The sequence below is a fragment of the Haematobia irritans genome, chromosome 4 (assembly GCF_050003625.1).
Source record: "Haematobia irritans isolate KBUSLIRL chromosome 4, ASM5000362v1, whole genome shotgun sequence".
Taxonomy (NCBI): domain Eukaryota; kingdom Metazoa; phylum Arthropoda; class Insecta; order Diptera; family Muscidae; genus Haematobia; species Haematobia irritans.
In genome coordinates, this window is record NC_134400.1 from 217,979,006 (window position 1) to 217,996,049 (window position 17,044).

At 37.5% G+C, this 17,044-nt stretch overlaps 1 protein-coding gene across 4 annotated transcripts in view; it reads right to left on the reverse strand.

Moving 5' to 3' along the window:
* Positions 1–17,044, reverse strand: part of LOC142234983 (RNA-binding protein Musashi homolog Rbp6) — a 1,501,536-nt gene that overhangs the window by 1,339,719 nt on the left and 144,773 nt on the right. For all 4 annotated transcript variants that reach the window (XM_075306193.1, XM_075306192.1, XM_075306194.1 and 1 more), the window contains exon 3: positions 15,428–15,468. In XM_075306193.1, coding sequence (XP_075162308.1) covers positions 15,428–15,468 — 41 coding nt within the window. The remainder of the gene's footprint in view (positions 1–15,427; positions 15,469–17,044) is intronic.

Consider the following 17,044-nt stretch of genomic DNA (forward strand, 5'->3'; position numbering starts at 1 on the left):
TTTTATAAGCCCAAGACCCCAAATCGGGAAGTCGGTTTATATGGGGACTATATAAAAACTTGGATTCGAACTTGACCTGCCTGCAAGCAAAAAACAAATCTGTGCCAAATTTCAGGACGATAGCGCCATTATTGAAGGCTGTAGCGTGATTACAACAGACAGACAGACAGACGGACATGCTTATATCGTCTTAGAATTTCTCCCTGATCAAGAATATATATACTTTATATAGTGGGAAATCGATATTTCGATGTGTTACACACGGAATGACAAACTTATTATACCCCCATCACCATTCTATGGTGGTGGGTATAAAAATAAGAGGAGTCTTATGGAAATGCTTCTAAGGTACAAGGACGAAAGAAACGAAAATTTATATTTTTCTGTGAACCGGATATTTGTCGCAGCGCACTCTTCTTCCAAGAAAATCGGATAACTCGAAATGGGCGAAGAATTCCTTTCCCCTCCTCGATCACATAAAGATATCCCATTGGCGCCATACTGACCCTCTAAAGACGATCCAGTAATAACCCCTATGTCTGCCTTTGGAATCACTCGAAAAATTCAAAAATCAAAATTTTCTTTTTTTTTTTATTTTAAAGAAAACATATTTTTGCTTTATTACAAACATAATGCACGCCATATGTACTATTGAAGAAAAACAACTTTCTGACATTTGTAAATGTGACCCAAAATATTGACGATAATTAACATCGAAAAATTCTACAAGCTCTTCATTTATCACAATCATCACCTCAGGTACAAAATATTAGAAATAAAACAAAATAGGGAAAAACTAGTACCTCGTACAAGATGTAGATCGGTGGAAGATGATAATATGGTTCATCCTTCCCTCATGAGTGTTTTAGAAGAAAATAAATTCAATAAAATTATGCAGAAAACAAAAACAATAAAATTAAAAATATTCCATTTAGGAAAGAGACACATGTTGATCTTGTTCATAATAAAAACACAGTTTTAGGTACGAGACAATCGTGAAAAAATCAAAAGTGCTATAAATAAACATAGTGGTGATAAAAAAGGAGTGAGGCAAGGTATTAAAGGCCTTTTTATGAGGTAAATATCTATTTTAATACCGCAGAACATCAAGTTTAATATACTTATTAGCAACATAGGGAGAAGAAATCCAACATATTTGGAAAATAAATTCCTTAATTAATTTAGGCCATATTGTTTCTAAAGAATGTGACAAAACATGTTCCATGTTCTCCATCTAAAAATAACATTTTGCTCTTGAAACATGTTTGGGATGATCACAGTCCTTCACTATATTCTCAAAATAGTTCAATTGATCGAGTCCGATATTTCGATGTTTAAACAGACAACACAGGACCCAGATATCATCGCAAGAGATGGTCTGTATCAAACTTTTTATACACTCCACCATAGGATGGGGGTATATTAACTTCGTCATTCCGTTTGTAACACATCCAAATATTGCTCTAAGACCCCATAAAGTATATATATTCTGGGTCGTGGTGAAATTCTGAGTCGATCTGAGCATGTCCGTCCGTCCGTCCGTCTGTTGAAATCACGCTAACTTCCGAACGAAACAAGCTATCGACTTGAAACTTGGCGCAAGTAGTTGTTATCGATGTAGGTCGGATGGTATTGCAAATGGGTCATATCGGTCCACTTTTAGGTATAACCCCCATATAAACGGACCCCCAAATTTAGCTTGTGATTGCTCTAAGAGAAGCAAATTTCATCCGATCCGTCTGAAATTTGGTACATGGTGTTAGTATATGGTCTCTAATAACCATGCAAAAAATGGTCCATATCGGTCCACTTTTACGTATAGCCCCCATATAAACGGACCCACAAATTTGGTTTGCGATCGCTCTAAGAGAAGCAAATTTCATCCGATCCGGCTGAAATTTGGAACATGGTGTTAGTATATGGTCTCTAACAACCATGCAAAAATTGGTCCATATCGGTCCACTTTTATGTATAGCCCCCATATAAACGGACCCCCAAAATTTGGCTTGCGGTCGCTCTAAGAGAAGCAAATTTCATCCGATCCGGCTGAAATTTGGTACATGGTGTTAGTATATGGTCTCTAATAACCATGTAAAAATTGGTCCACATCGGTTCATAATTGTATATAGCCCCCATATTAACCGATCCACCGATTTGGCTTGCGGAGCCTCTAAGAGAAGCAAATTTCATCCGATCCGGCTGAAATTTGGTACATGGTATTAGTATATGTTCTCTAATGACCATGCAAAAATTGGTCCATATCGGTCCATAATTATATATAGCCCCCATATAAATCGATTCCCAGATTTGACCTCCGGAGCCTCTTGGAGGAGCAAAATTCATCCGATCCGGTTGAAATTTGGAACATGGTGTTAGTATAAGGCCGCTAATATCCATGCCAAAATTGGTCCATATCGGTCTATAGTTATATATAGCCAATCCCCAATCACACAAAAATTGGTCCATATCGGTTCATATTCATGGTTGCCACTCCAGCCAAAAATAATCTACCAAAATTTTATTTTTATGGAAAACATTGTCAAAATGTTATTTCTATAGAAAATTTTGTAAACATTTTATTTCTATAGAAAATTTTGTAAAAATTTTATTTCTATAGAAAATTTTTTCCAAATCTTATTTCTATAGAAAATTTTTCCAAATTTTACTTCTATAGAAAATGTTGTCAAAATTTATTTTGTCAAAATTTTATTTCTATAGAAACATTAAACTTAATTATATACGTATTTAATCGACCTTTTTTAGGTTAATATATACTACGTATGGACTACCTTGTAATTTAGAAGACGGCGTTAGGAAGTTTTAAGATACCTTGCCATCGGCAAGTGTTACCGCAACCCAAGTAATTCGATTGTGGATGTCAGTTTTCAGTATAAGTTTCTACGCAATCCATGGTGGAGGGTACATAAGCTTCGGCCTGACCGAACTTACAACCGTATATACTTGTTTAGGTTTGCAACTGTCGCAAAGTTGTAAACGCCGTAAACGTCACATATGGGTAAAATTTAACTAAAACAAGTATATACGGCCGTAAGTTCGGCCAGGCCGAATCTTATGTACCCTCCACCATGGATTGCGTAGAAACTTCTACGAAAGACTGTCATCCACAATCGAATTATTTAATTGGGTTGTGGTACCTTAAAACTTCTTAACATCGTTTTCTAAATTGTTAGTTAGTCCATACGTGGTATATACACTGAAAAAACAGTGAACCCACCAGGAAAGATAACTTTCGATTAATTTTAGAAAATTTGGAACTTTTTTAGAAAATTTTAACTAAACGGTATTACAAGCGCTGGCATCAATCCGATATGGTAAAAATAAGTAAACATTTTTCGAAAAATTCAAGAAAATTTATTAGACATAACTAAATTTTTTCAGTAGTTAAAGAAAATTTTGTAGTTTTAAGAGAAATCTTGGAGTACAAAATTGCAAGAATGTCTTTAGTGACATACGAAGTTTACGATGGACACATTTTTGGTAAAATTTACAAATTTAAAGAAATAATGAATTATTTTGTAAGAAATACGAAATTAGGAAATCTTTATGCTTTATTTGTGTATAACTTTTTCCCGTTTTTTAGTTCATTTAACTAACATACGCAAAAAATTATTTGACTAAAATAAACTTTTTCCAAACATAATGGTTCTATGAACTATTATAAAGTTAATATAGCTTTAGTGAAATAGAGAGTTCACTTTTTTTTGAGTGTATTAGACAAAAAAAGGTATGTATAGGTAAGTCTACAAATAATTACGAATCGATATGGACTTTCATGGTACGTAAAGAGCCACATATGAATTATGGGGGTCGCTTATATGTGGGCTATATACAATTATGAACTTGATATGAACCAATTTTTGTGTGATTGGGGATCGATTTATCTGAGGGCTATATATAACTATAGACCGATATGGACCTAGTTAGGCATGGTTGTTAACGGCCATATACTAGCACAATGTACAAAATTTCAACTGACTCGGATGAAATTTGCTCCTCCAAGTGGCTCCAAAACCAAATCTCGGGATCGGTTTATATGGGGGATAAGAGAGAAGTTCACCACTGTGGTATCACAATGGACTGAATAGTCTAATTGAGCCTGATACATCGGGCTGCCACATAACCTAACCTAACCTAACCTATGGGGGATATATACACTCAAAAAAAAGTGAAGTCTCTATTTCACTAAAGCCAATTTAACTTTATTTTAGTTCATGGAATTATTATGTTTGGAGAAAGTTTCCTTTACTCTAATAATTTTTTGTGTACGTTAGTTAAATTAACTAAAACCGAGGAAAAAAAATATACTCAAATGAAGCATAAAGATTAAATTCGCGTCTTCCACAAAATAGTTCAGAATTTCTTTAAATTTGTAAATTTTACCAAAAATGCCTCCATCATGAACTTCGTATGTCACTAAAGACATTCTTGCAATTTTGAACTCTAAGTTTTTCCTTCAAACTACAAAATTTTCTTTAGCAAGTGAAAAAACGTAGTTATGTCTAATAAATTTTCTTGAATTTGTCGAAAAATATTTACTTATTTTTATGACATCGGCGTGATGCCAACGTTTGTAATACTGCTTAGTTAAAATTTTCTACAAATATTCAAAATTTACTAAAATTAACCGAAAGTTTTCTTTCTGGTGGGTTCACTGTTTTTTCAGTGTATGATTATGGACTGATATGGACCACTTTTGGCATGGTTGTTAAATATCATATACTACAACAACGTACGAAATTTCAATCAGATCGGGTGAATTTTGCTTCTCCGAAAAGCAACGGGGGTCAAATCTGGGTATCGGTTTATATGGGGCCTATATATAATCATTGGCCGATTTCGACCAATTTTTGAATGGGTGTTTGAGGCCATATATTAACACCACGTACCAAATTTCAACTGAATCAGATGAATTTTGGTCTTCCAAGAGGCTTCGGAGGTCAAATCTGGTGATCGGTTTATATGGTGGCTATATAGAATTATGGACCGATGTGGACCAATTTTTGCATGGTCATTAGATACCATATATTAACACCATGTACCAAATTTCAGTCGGATCGGATGAAATTTGCCTCTCTTGGAGGATCCGCAAGCCAAATCGGGGGATAGGTTTATATGGGGGCTATATGTAGTTATGGACCGATGTGAACCAATTTTTGCATGGTTGTTAGAGACCATATAAAGGGTGATTTGTTAAGAGCTTGATAACTTTTTTAAAAAAAAAACGCATAAAATTTGCATAATCTCATCGGTTCTTTATTTGAAACGTTAGATTGGTCCATGACATTTACTTTTTGAAGATAATTTCATTTAAATGTTGACCGCGGCTGCGTCTTGGGTGGTCCATTCGGAAAGTCCAATTTTGGGCAACTTTTTCGAGCATTTCGGCCGGAATAGCCCGAATTTCTTCGGAAATGTTGTCTTCCAAAGCTGGAATAGTTGCTGGCTTATTTCTGTAGACTTTAGACTTGACGTAGCCCCACAAAAAATAGTCTAAAGGCGTCAAATCGCATGATCTTGGTGGCCAACTTACCGGTCCATTTCTTGAGATGAATTGTTCTCCGAAGTTTTCCCTCAAAATGGCCATAGAATCGCGAGCTGTGTGGCATGTAGCGCCATCTTGTTGAAACCACATGTCAACCAAGTTCAGTTCTTCCATTTTTGGCAACAAAAAGTTTGTTAGCATCGAACGATAGCGATCGCCATTCACCGTAACGTTGCGTCCAACAGCATCTTTGAAAAAATACGGTCCAATGATTCCACCAGCGTACAAACCACACCAAACAGTGCATTTTTCGGGATGCATGGGCAGTTCTTGAACGGCTTCTGGTTGCTCTTCACTCCAAATGCGTCAATTTTGCTTATTTACGTAGCCATTCAACCAGAAATGAGCCTCATCGCTGAACAAAATTTGTCGATAAAAAAGCGGATTTTCTGCCAACTTTTCTAGGGCCCATTCACTGAAAATTCGACGTTGTGGCAGATCGTAAGTCTATTCATGATGAAATGTCAAAGCATACTGAGCATCTTTCTCTTTGACACCATGTCTGAAATCCCACGTGATCTGTCAAATACTAATGCATGAAAATCCTAACCTCAAAAGAATCACCCTTTATTTGGTCAAGTCAGGCGACTTGGAGCCTTATTGAAAACTCAACCCTTCTGTGGAAATTCTGGCATTACCGTGTATAGGATATGACTAAGATATGGGGAAATCATTACAGAATTTTGTTAAAGTCAGAGAATTTGGCCATATTTGTATAAACCGTAAAAACGAATATATGGAGGCTTTATCTAAATCTGAACCAAATTAGATCAAACTTGACACACCTAAATATCATATTAAATATACTTTCTGTGGAAACTATCCAGTCATTTGGAGGAAAATCCCATTGAAAATGGGTCTAAAATATGAAAAAGTCTACTATATTTCCCCAACTCTGATTTGACATGCATAGTTAGAATAACAATTCTGCAATCTCTGCAAAATTTCACGTAAATGGGAGTATAACTTTGGCCCCAGTGGTCATATGAGTGTAAATCGGGCGAAAGATATATATAGGAGCTATATCTAAATCTGAACCGATTTCAACCAAATTTGGCACACTTTCCGATACTATTAAACGTACTCCTTGTGGAAAATTTGAAGCAAGTCAGGGCAAAACTCTGGCTTTTGAGGTCATATAAGTCCAAATCGGACGAAAGATATATATGGGAGCTATATCTAAATATGAACCGATTTCTATCAAATTTACCAAGCATTGGTAGAATGCCAAATCTCCTCTCTGTGCAAAATTTCACGAAAATCGGTAGTAAACTTTGGCCTCTGGTGCCATATGAGTCTAAATCGGACGAAAGATATATATGGGAGCTATATCTAAATCTGAACCGATTTGGATAATATTTTGCGAGTTTTTCGAGACTCATTATATATTCGGATGTACGGAATTTGAAGAACATCGGTTGATAAACACGCCAATTATAACCAGATCGGTGATAAATATATATGACAGCTATATCTAAATCTGACCCGATTTTTTCCAAAATCAATAGCGATCGTCTTTGTTCCCCAAAACGACCCTGTGCCAAATTTGAGGACGATCGGACTTAAACTGCGACCTATACTTTGCGCACAAAAATACATGAACAGACAGACAGACAGACGGACGGACAGGCAGACAGACAGACAGACGGACATCGCTAAATCGACTCAGAATTTAATTCTAAGACGATCGGTATACTAAACGATGGGTCTCAGACTTTTCCTTCTTGGCGTTACATACAAATGCACAAACTTATTATACCCTGTACCACAGTAGTGGTGAAGGGTATACATATGGGAAACATTTAAATCTGAAGCAATTTTAAGGAAGCTTCGCAAAAGTTTATTTATGATTTATCGCTCGATATATATGTATTAGAAGTTTAGGAAAATTAGAGTCATTTTACAACTTTTCGACTAAGCAGTGGCGATTTTACAAGGAAAATGTTGGTATTTTGACCATTTTTGTCGAAATCAGAAAAACATATATATGGGAGCTATATCTAAATATGAACTGATTTCAACGAAATTTGGCACGCATAGCTAAAATGCTAATTCTACTCCCTGTGCAAAATTTCAACTAAATCGTAGTTAAAAATTGGCCTCTGTGGTCATATGAGTGTAAATCGGGCGAAAGCTATATATGGGAGCTATATCTAAATCTGAACCGATTTCTTCCAAAATCAATAGCGTTTCATTCTGAGCCAAAACACATACTTGCGCAAATTTGAAGTCGATTGGACTAAAACTGCGACCTAGACTTTAATTACAAAAATGTTTTCACGGACAGACGGACATGGTTATATCGACTCAGGAGCCCACCTTGAGCATTTTTGACTAAGACACCATGTGTCTATCTCGTCTCCTTCTGGGTATTGCAAACATATGCCCTAACTTATAATATCCTGTTCCACAGTGTGGCGCAGGGTATACAAATAGCGGACCCACCATGAGGGCCATGCGAAATTCAAGATTGACAAAATTTACACATTTTAAAAAATTCTAAACTATTTTGTGGGAGAAACGAACTTACTAAATCTGTATGTTTCATTTGTGTATGATTTTTTCTCCTGTTTTAGTTAAAACAAGTATATACAGCAGTAAGTTCGGCCGGGCCGAATCTTAAATACCCACCACCATGAACCAAATATTAGGGTTTCCTTTGAAATTTCAGGAGGGCTTGAGGACTTGAGGACACTTCCCGAAGTTAAATTTAAAGATTTCACCTATATACACTATATCAGATTCTGGATTTATAAGAACCATTTTTGTTTGAGTTTTAGAGGAATCATTAACATCTCTTGTAAGTGTGCAAGAAAATTATAAAATAACGTCTTGATTTGAAATCTTAAATCTGTAGAAGTAAAATCTGGAAATTTTACATTGAGTTTCAAGCAATTTTCATGATCAGTGTGCCTTCTACACCCTCAAGAAGTGAAGTCGGTCTATATGGAGGCATTACCAAATGGACCGATAAAAACTTAATCCGATACACGTTTTTGTGAGCCTAAAATACCAGAATATTTACAATTTCAGGCATATCAGATAAAAACTACGGTTTCTAGAAACCCAAGGAGTTAAATCGGGAGATCGTTCTTATGGGGGCTATACTAAAATATGGACCGATACTCACCATTTTCGGCACACCTCTTTGTGACCCGAAAATACCTCTAGATTTTCAATTTCAGGCAAATAGGATAAAAACTTCGGATTCTAGAAGCCCAAGAAGTAAAATTGGGAAATCGATCTATATGGGGGCTATACCAAAATATGGACCGATACTCAACATTTTCGGCACACCTCTTTATGGTCCTAAAATACCTCTAGATTTCCAATTTCAGACAAATTGGATAAAAACTACGGTTTCTATAAGCCCAAGACCCCAAATCGGGAGATCGGTCTATATGGGGGCTATACCAAAATGTGGAGCGATACTCACAATTTTCGGCACACGTATTTGTGGTCCTACAATACCTCTATATTTCCAATTTCAGGTAAATTTAATAAAAACTGCGATTTCTATAAGCCCAAGAAGTAAAATCGGGAGATCGGTCTATATGGGGGCTATACCAAAATATGGACCGATACTCGCAATTTTTGGCACACATATTTGTGGTCCTACAATACCTCTAAATTTCCAATTTCAGACAAATTGAATAAAAACTGCGGTTTCTATAAGCCCAAGAAGTAAAATCGGGAGATCGGTTTATATGGGGGCTATACCAAAATATGGACCGATACTCACAATTTTTGGCACACGTATTTGTGGTCCTACAATACCTCTAGATTTACAATTTCAGGTAAATTGAATAAAAACTGCGGTTTCTATAAGCCCAAGAAGTAAAATCGGGAGTTCGGTCTATATGGGGGCTATACCAAAACGTGGACCGATACTCACCATTTTTGGCACAGCTCTTTATGGTCATAAAATACCTCGAGATTTCAAATTTCAGGCAAATTGGATAAAAACTACGATTTCTATAAGCCCAAGACCCCAAATCGGGAGGTCGGTTTATATGGGGACTATATCAAAACCTGGACCGATATAGCCCATCTTCGAACTTGACCTGCCTGCAGACAAAAGACGAGCTTGTGCAAAATTTCAGCACGATTGCTTCATTATTGAAGACTGTAGCGTGATTACAACAGACAGACAGACAGACAGACAGACAGACAGACAGACAGACAGACAGACGGACAGACGGACATCGTTATATCGTCTTAGAATTTCTCCCTGATCAAGAATATATATACTTTATATAGTCGGAAATCGATATTTCGATGTGTTACAAACGGAATGACAAACTTATTATACCCCCGTCACCATTCTATGGTGGTGGGTATAAAAAACAAACGTCGCAAACTCAAAATACTTCAGTCCCCTCAGCTAGGCAAGGAGAGATATCCAAGATGATGATATGTGCGAAGAAGTTTCAATTCTCAGGAAAGTTCATAAAATTATAACGAGTTTAAAAAACTTGGCAATAGGCTTATTTCAATTGAAGACTCCAAGCCAAAATTACTATGAACTACTCGATGGTGCAGTAAACGTGACAGTCAGTAACCTTTCACAATTTGCTGCAGAATCTGGAAGGAAGGAAAACTAGTTAAGGCTTGCATAAGTGAATTGCTGTTTAGAAAGAATTTTATAAAATCACGTTTTGGCTTATTAGAGTCAATTTCCATACTAATTAAAAATCTTCAAAATTGTAGCTAGCCATTCACTAATGTAACTAAAGCTTGGATAGACATTATGGACCATGCAAACCAAGAATAGTTTGGAGTTGCTAATGAGAAATGTAAAACTAGCAGAATTTTCAATAAATACAATATAAAGCATTTTTTTGCGTCCCTTTTATCGGGGTGCCTAACTAAATTAAATTTACAAATATTCACAATTTCTTCAATTCAAAATTAAAATTACGACTTTTGCGACATACGTATTATACCGTCGTAAGCGTATGTCGCAAAAGTCACTATTTGCGACAGGCCAACCCTGATCATCACAGTACATCGTTTTACAGTCCCGGTAAAGGTCTAGTAAATAAGACAACATACGTTTTCTGAATGTAGCCATAAAATAAAATGTTCTATTTTGGATCTGATTGTGCAAAATCGGAATTTTACATGGATATCAAAGATTTATTGTAATAATATAATAATGCAAGCTATTGAATATGAATATTATGGAATTGGTATTATTAAGTTTTTGAAAGATACCAATCTACCCAAGCCTGACTATACACAAGTTTAATCGCTGGCTGATTCAAATTTCCATAGCCTTTGGTGTAGATCTAGATTTTTTTCATTTCTTTTTTATACCCTCCACCATAGGATGGGGGTGTATTAACTTTGTCATTCCGTTTGTAACACATCGAAATATTGGTCTAAGACCCCATAAAGTATATATATTCTGGGTCGCGGTGCAATTCTGAGTCGATCTAGCTATGTCCGTCCGTCTGAGGAAATCACGCTAACTTCCGAACGGAACAAGCCATCGACATGAAACTTGCCGCAAGTAGTTGTTATTGATGTAGGTCGGATGGTATTGCAAATGGGCCATATCGGACCCATATTTGGCTTGCGGATCCTCTTGGAGGAGCAAATTTCATCCGATCCCCCTAAAACTTGGTACGTGGTGTTAGTATATGAACACTAATACCCATGCAAAAATTGGTCCATATCGGTCAATAATTATATATAGCCCCCATATAAACCGATCCCCAGATTTAGCTGGCGGAACCTCAGTGAGAAGCAAATTTCATCCGATCCGGTTGAAATTTGGTACGTCGTGTTAAAGGGTGATACGGACAAAATTTGGTCAAGGGAAAACGCGTGTAAATCGGTGAAATCGTTTATTTAAAAAATCAAATTAAATTTATTTTTCAAGTTCAATTATTATAAAATTCTGGAAAAATATTCAGTTAGGCTTTCGCTTTTCCAAATCCGAAATGCCGGGCCTCACGCTTGACACCTGCCATCAGATTTTGTACAGCCACCTGGTCCACCTTCTTCGCCGCAGAAAGCCAGTTTGCCTTGAACTGCTGCTCGTCCTTAGCAGTTTTTTTGGTCTTCTCTAGGTTCCGCTTGACAATAGTCCAGTATTTCTCAATTGGGCGGAGCTCTGGCGTGTTGGGAGGGTTCTTGTCCTTGGGAACCACCTGCACGTTGTTGGCGGCGTACCGTAATGGCAAGATGCCAACACGGAACAACCGTGTTTCTTCAGGAAAGGCAGCAGACGTTTATTCAAACACTCTTTCACGTAAATTTCTTGGTTGACAGTCCCGGAAGCTATGAAAATGCTGCTTTTCCAGCAAAGTTCTTTGCTAACTTTGACAGTTTTATGTACTTGAAAATATCTGCTACCTTTCCCCTTCCTTTTGCCGCATAAAACTCCTGTCCCGGAAGCTGATTGTAGTCGGCGTTGACGTAGGTTTCGTCGTCCATTACCACGCAGTCAAACTTCGTCAGCATCGTCGTGTACAGCCTCCGGGATCGCGCTTTGGCCGTCGTATTTTGTTTATCATCGCGATTTGGAGTCACTACCTTCTTGTAAGTCGATAGTCCGGCTCGTTTTTTGGCTCGATGCACGGTTGTAGACGATACACCCAGCATATTTGCGGCATCTCGGAGAGAGAGGTTAGGGTTTCGCTTGAAACTACCGGCAACTCTCTTTGTCGTCTCAGCGGCTTCCGGTTTTCGATTTCCCCCCGATCCAAACTTCCTGGCTGTCGACAAACGTTCCCCAAACACTTTAATTACATTTGTAACGGTTGATTTGGCAACTTTTAGCGATTTTGCCAGCTTTGATACGCTGCTCTTCTTGCTTGGACGGCATTTTGACAACTGAAGAGTGAATTCCAAAATCAAAATAGGAGCAACATTCTACACACACATACCTTCAAAATGAGGGGTTTTCAGGCTTTTTAAATGCAAAATTGAAAGAAATACGTCAAGTTTATATTGACCAAATTTTGACCGTATCAACCTTTATTATATGTTCTCTAAATTTGCCTATATAGGTCCATAATTATATATAGCCCTCAAATAAACCGATCCCCAGATTTGGCATCCGGAGCCTCTTGGAGGAGCAAATTTCATCCGATTCGGTTGAAATTTTCTCTGTTGTGTAAGTATATGGCCACTAGCAACCACGCAAAAATTTATCCATATCGGTCCATAATTATGTATAGCCCCCATATAAGCCGATCCCCAGGTTTAACCTCCGGAGCCTCTTAAAGGAGCCAATTTCGTCTGATTTGGTTAAAATTATGTACGTTATATTAGTATATGGTCTCTAACGACAATGCAAAAATTGGTTCATATCGGTCTATAATTATATATATCCCCCATATAAATCGATCCCCAGATTTGATCTCGGGAACCTCTTGGAAGAGCAAATTTCCAGTTGAGCAAATTTCGTCTAATTCGGCTGAAATTATTACTACAATTCAAGTAATTCGATTGTGGATGACAGTCTTTAGTAGAAGCTTCTACGCAATCCATGGTGTAGGGTACATAAGATTCGGCCTGGCCGAACTTACGAACGTACACGCAGAGAAGGAATATGATCACCTCACAGTGGAGAGAAGTTCACCACTGTGGTATCACAATGGACTGAATAGTCTAAGTGAGCCTGATACATCGGGCTGCCACATAACCTAACCATCACCTCACACATGTTTCAAGAGCAAAATATTATTTTTGTGTGGTGATCATGTAACATTTCCATTGAGTTTGCAAGCTTTCAGCTCATCTTTGGAGGTAGGTTTATATGAGGGCTGATATGGACCAATTTTGGTTCATAAATTTCCACCGAATCGAATGAAATTTGATCTCCAAGAGGCTCTGGAAGTCAAATCTGAGGTTGGTTTATATGTGGACTATAGCGAACTGAGGTCGGATAGGGCCCATTTACGATACCATTCGACCTACATCAATAACAGCAACTTGTGCCGTTCTGAAGTTAGCGGGATTTTAATATACTGACGGACGGAAATCTTTAGATTTAGGCAGAATTTCACCACATATACTAGAGGAGGTTTGAGACCAATATTTAGATGTGTTATAAATGGAATGACAAAGTTATAAAGTAGTATACCTACTATCCTGTGGTGAAGGGTATAATAGTAATAATTGTACGAGTTATAGGATATTTTTTTTAACAATGTCAATTTGGTACATATTTTATAAAAGATTATTTTGTTCTAAAATTTAAATGAAATAAATAAATCAAAATGAGGACCCAGATTGTAGTACTAATCTTTCCTGTACGTTTCCCATAAGGTTCATGTCCATATGAGCTACCAAACGTGTATCACATTTAGTAAATATTTCAAGTAAATCAGAGAGAGAGAGAGAGAAGTTAAGTTGCTTTGGTGTACTCAAAATAGTCAGCAAAGGATAGGGCCGTTGCCATTCTTAAATCAGAAAAATAAGTACTGAGTTATTGCCCCCAGATTTCCTTCTTTCTTTCCGGAAATTCTTATGATAAGTAGAGAGTTGAATTTTCAAAAAGTTTGCCATGTTGTCATGTGGCCGACTTATGTTTCCGGCAGATTCCATCGAACATTTCCCCGAAAATTCCAAATTTCTGCCGCGGACCACAGTCGAAAATCTTATGTACTTACGATGATGTCAAAGTCTACCTGCCCGATCAAATATTTTACGGCATCTTTTCGCTCTAAATTCCACAAGTGATTTTGAAAAATTCGGTCAAGGGAATGGATTCCAAAATGGGCCTCAATTACCAATACCATAATTCCCATCTGAAGCACTGCCATGGATATGATTCCGAGAGAATTCGGTAGATACAACTAATGATGGTAGTCTTAATTCAATGCATATGCAATAATGAACGGCAATAATTTGTCGCTTGATTGTTGCATTGCTGGGCTGGGTTGGTTATTGGTCTCTTCAGAATTTTGCGATGTTCGTTTCGCTGTTGCTTTCATTCAATTTGTTGGCAATCTGCTACTGCCTTCCTTCGTGATCACATTGGGAATCTTATGGGATATGAAATGTGTATGTTACATGTCCATATCTCGGCACACCATTCCGTCAGTTCGACCGTCCTCAGTTGATTCGTTGAATACCCCATATAGGCTCGATTCGTTTGTCTACCTCTGCCCGATGTCAGTATTGTTGTAAAGTTAATAATACATCATCCATATAAAGAGAAAGCCGATTCGAGGTGGGGATTGCAATGGATGCATCTGGTGTGGCGTGGAGTACGATGCGATGCGATGCGGTGTCCCCAGATACTATTCATTTCGAAATAAATTATGCGTAGCAGAACATAACAAATGGGCTATTGAACAAATTAATGCACATTCGCCAAAGATAGCCCTGTATCGAACTACCAACCACCCTGCAAGTTAGCCACAATTCCCTGAAATTATAAAGCCAATGGAATCATACCATAGATGCGAACCCTTCAACAAATCAAGGAAACTATCTCATTGAAGATATTTTGTTCCAATTGTTGTTGGCTACACATTACCACAAAATGAGATGCAATTTTCAGCATATTTTGCCACTATGGCCACGATGACATGTGCAAATGTTGCAAATTCGTTAAAACCGAAATTTTAATTCGCCGACACTCGAGACACACAAAAGTCAATCACCCAGTGTAAAAGATTTCTGCGTTTATAATGAGCAGATATTTTTCATGGGGCCACCTCAACAGAACAAAAATGGCGTTAATCACATTTTGCCTTTCCAAGTGAAACTGGTGCAATAGTCATATGATTTAGATGATCCTACTAAATGGTACTTCACACTTTGACCGTTAGCAGATATTGGAGAAAACACCCCATGTCTACTTTTAAATGTTTGCTGAAAGCCTTTTGTACTACAACTCACCTGGACTTGTTTGCCAACTAAGGCCACCGATGAACATTTTCCTGCAACGAAACGATATGGAAAGTAAGAAAAACAGATTAATTAGCAAAAATTTTAACAAAATGTTTTCGATGGGGAAATACCAGTGTTTTGATATGACTATGTGAATTTGTGAATTTTATAAATATATGCCGCCGCCATAGGATGGTGGGTACAATGACGTTTGTACCATATCTAAATAGATCGAAAGATATTGGTTTAGCCATTTGCTATATTCATAATATACACGGAGAAAAAAAATGTATTTTATAAGTTCAGGTGCAATAAATATGTGTATGTATCAAATATTGACCCAAGCGGGTGAGGGATATACCTAAAAATGGCCAGATATGGCCCATTTACAATGTCGTTTGATCTAGATCCAGAACAACTAACTGTGACAATCAGACGGACGGACATAACTATATAAACTCAGAATTTCTTCACGACCAAGAATCTATGAAAAGCTCAGCAAAAAAAGATCGTTTTAACAGTTGCAGTTACTGACTGTAGGCTGTTATGTCATCGGAATAATTCGGTCGACTCAATTCCATTATGACAAGAGGCAATATACTCTGTGTATACAGTGTAATAAAGCAAAGCGCAACATTTTTGGCTCCTTTGTAATTTTATAGTTCGGTCGGAAATAACATAAAATTTTAAAATCAGCTTAAATTACTTACTCCATGGCACACATTATGGTCTTCAAACGGCGACAAAGGCATCACACGCTACACGAAAGTGCCCCTGATGTATTTTAGCTCATTCCCACCGAAACGCCATCTTGAAATGATCGACCCTTTGATATTTTTTAGTGCCAGCCTTACTCTCCAAAATACCCCACGCGTGATTCACGCTGGTATATGGTCTCTAACACCCATGCAAAAATTGGTCCACATCGGTCCATAATTATATATAGCCCCCATATAAACCGATCCCCCGATTTGGTTTGGGGAGCCTCAAAGAGAAGCAAATTTCATCGGATCCGGCTTAAATTTGGCACGTGATGTTAGTATATGGTCTCTAACAACCATGCAAATATTGGTCCATATCGGTCCATAATTATATATAGCCCCCATATAAACCGATTCCCAGATTTGGTTTGTCGACCCTCTAAGAGAAGCAAATTTCATCCGATACGGCTGAAATTTGGTACATGGTATTAGTATATGGTATCTAACAACCATGCAAAAATTGGTCCATATCGGTCCATAATTAAATATAGCCCCCATATAAACGGACCCCCAAATTTGGCTTGCGAGGCCTTTAAGAGAAGTAAGTTTCATCCGATCCGGCTGAAATTTGGTACATGGTGTTAGTATATGGTCACTAACAACCATGCAAAAATTGGTCCACATCGGTCCATAATTATATATAGCCCCCATATAAACCGATCACCAGATTTGACCTCCGGAGCCTCTTGGAAGACCAAAATTCATCTGATTCAGTTGAAATTTGGTACGTGGTGTTAATATATGGCCTAAAACATCCATTCAAAAATTGGTCGAAATCGGTCCATAATTATATATAGCCCCCATATAAACCGATCCCCAGATTTCACCTCCGGAGCCCCTTGAAAGAGCAAAATTCATCCGATTC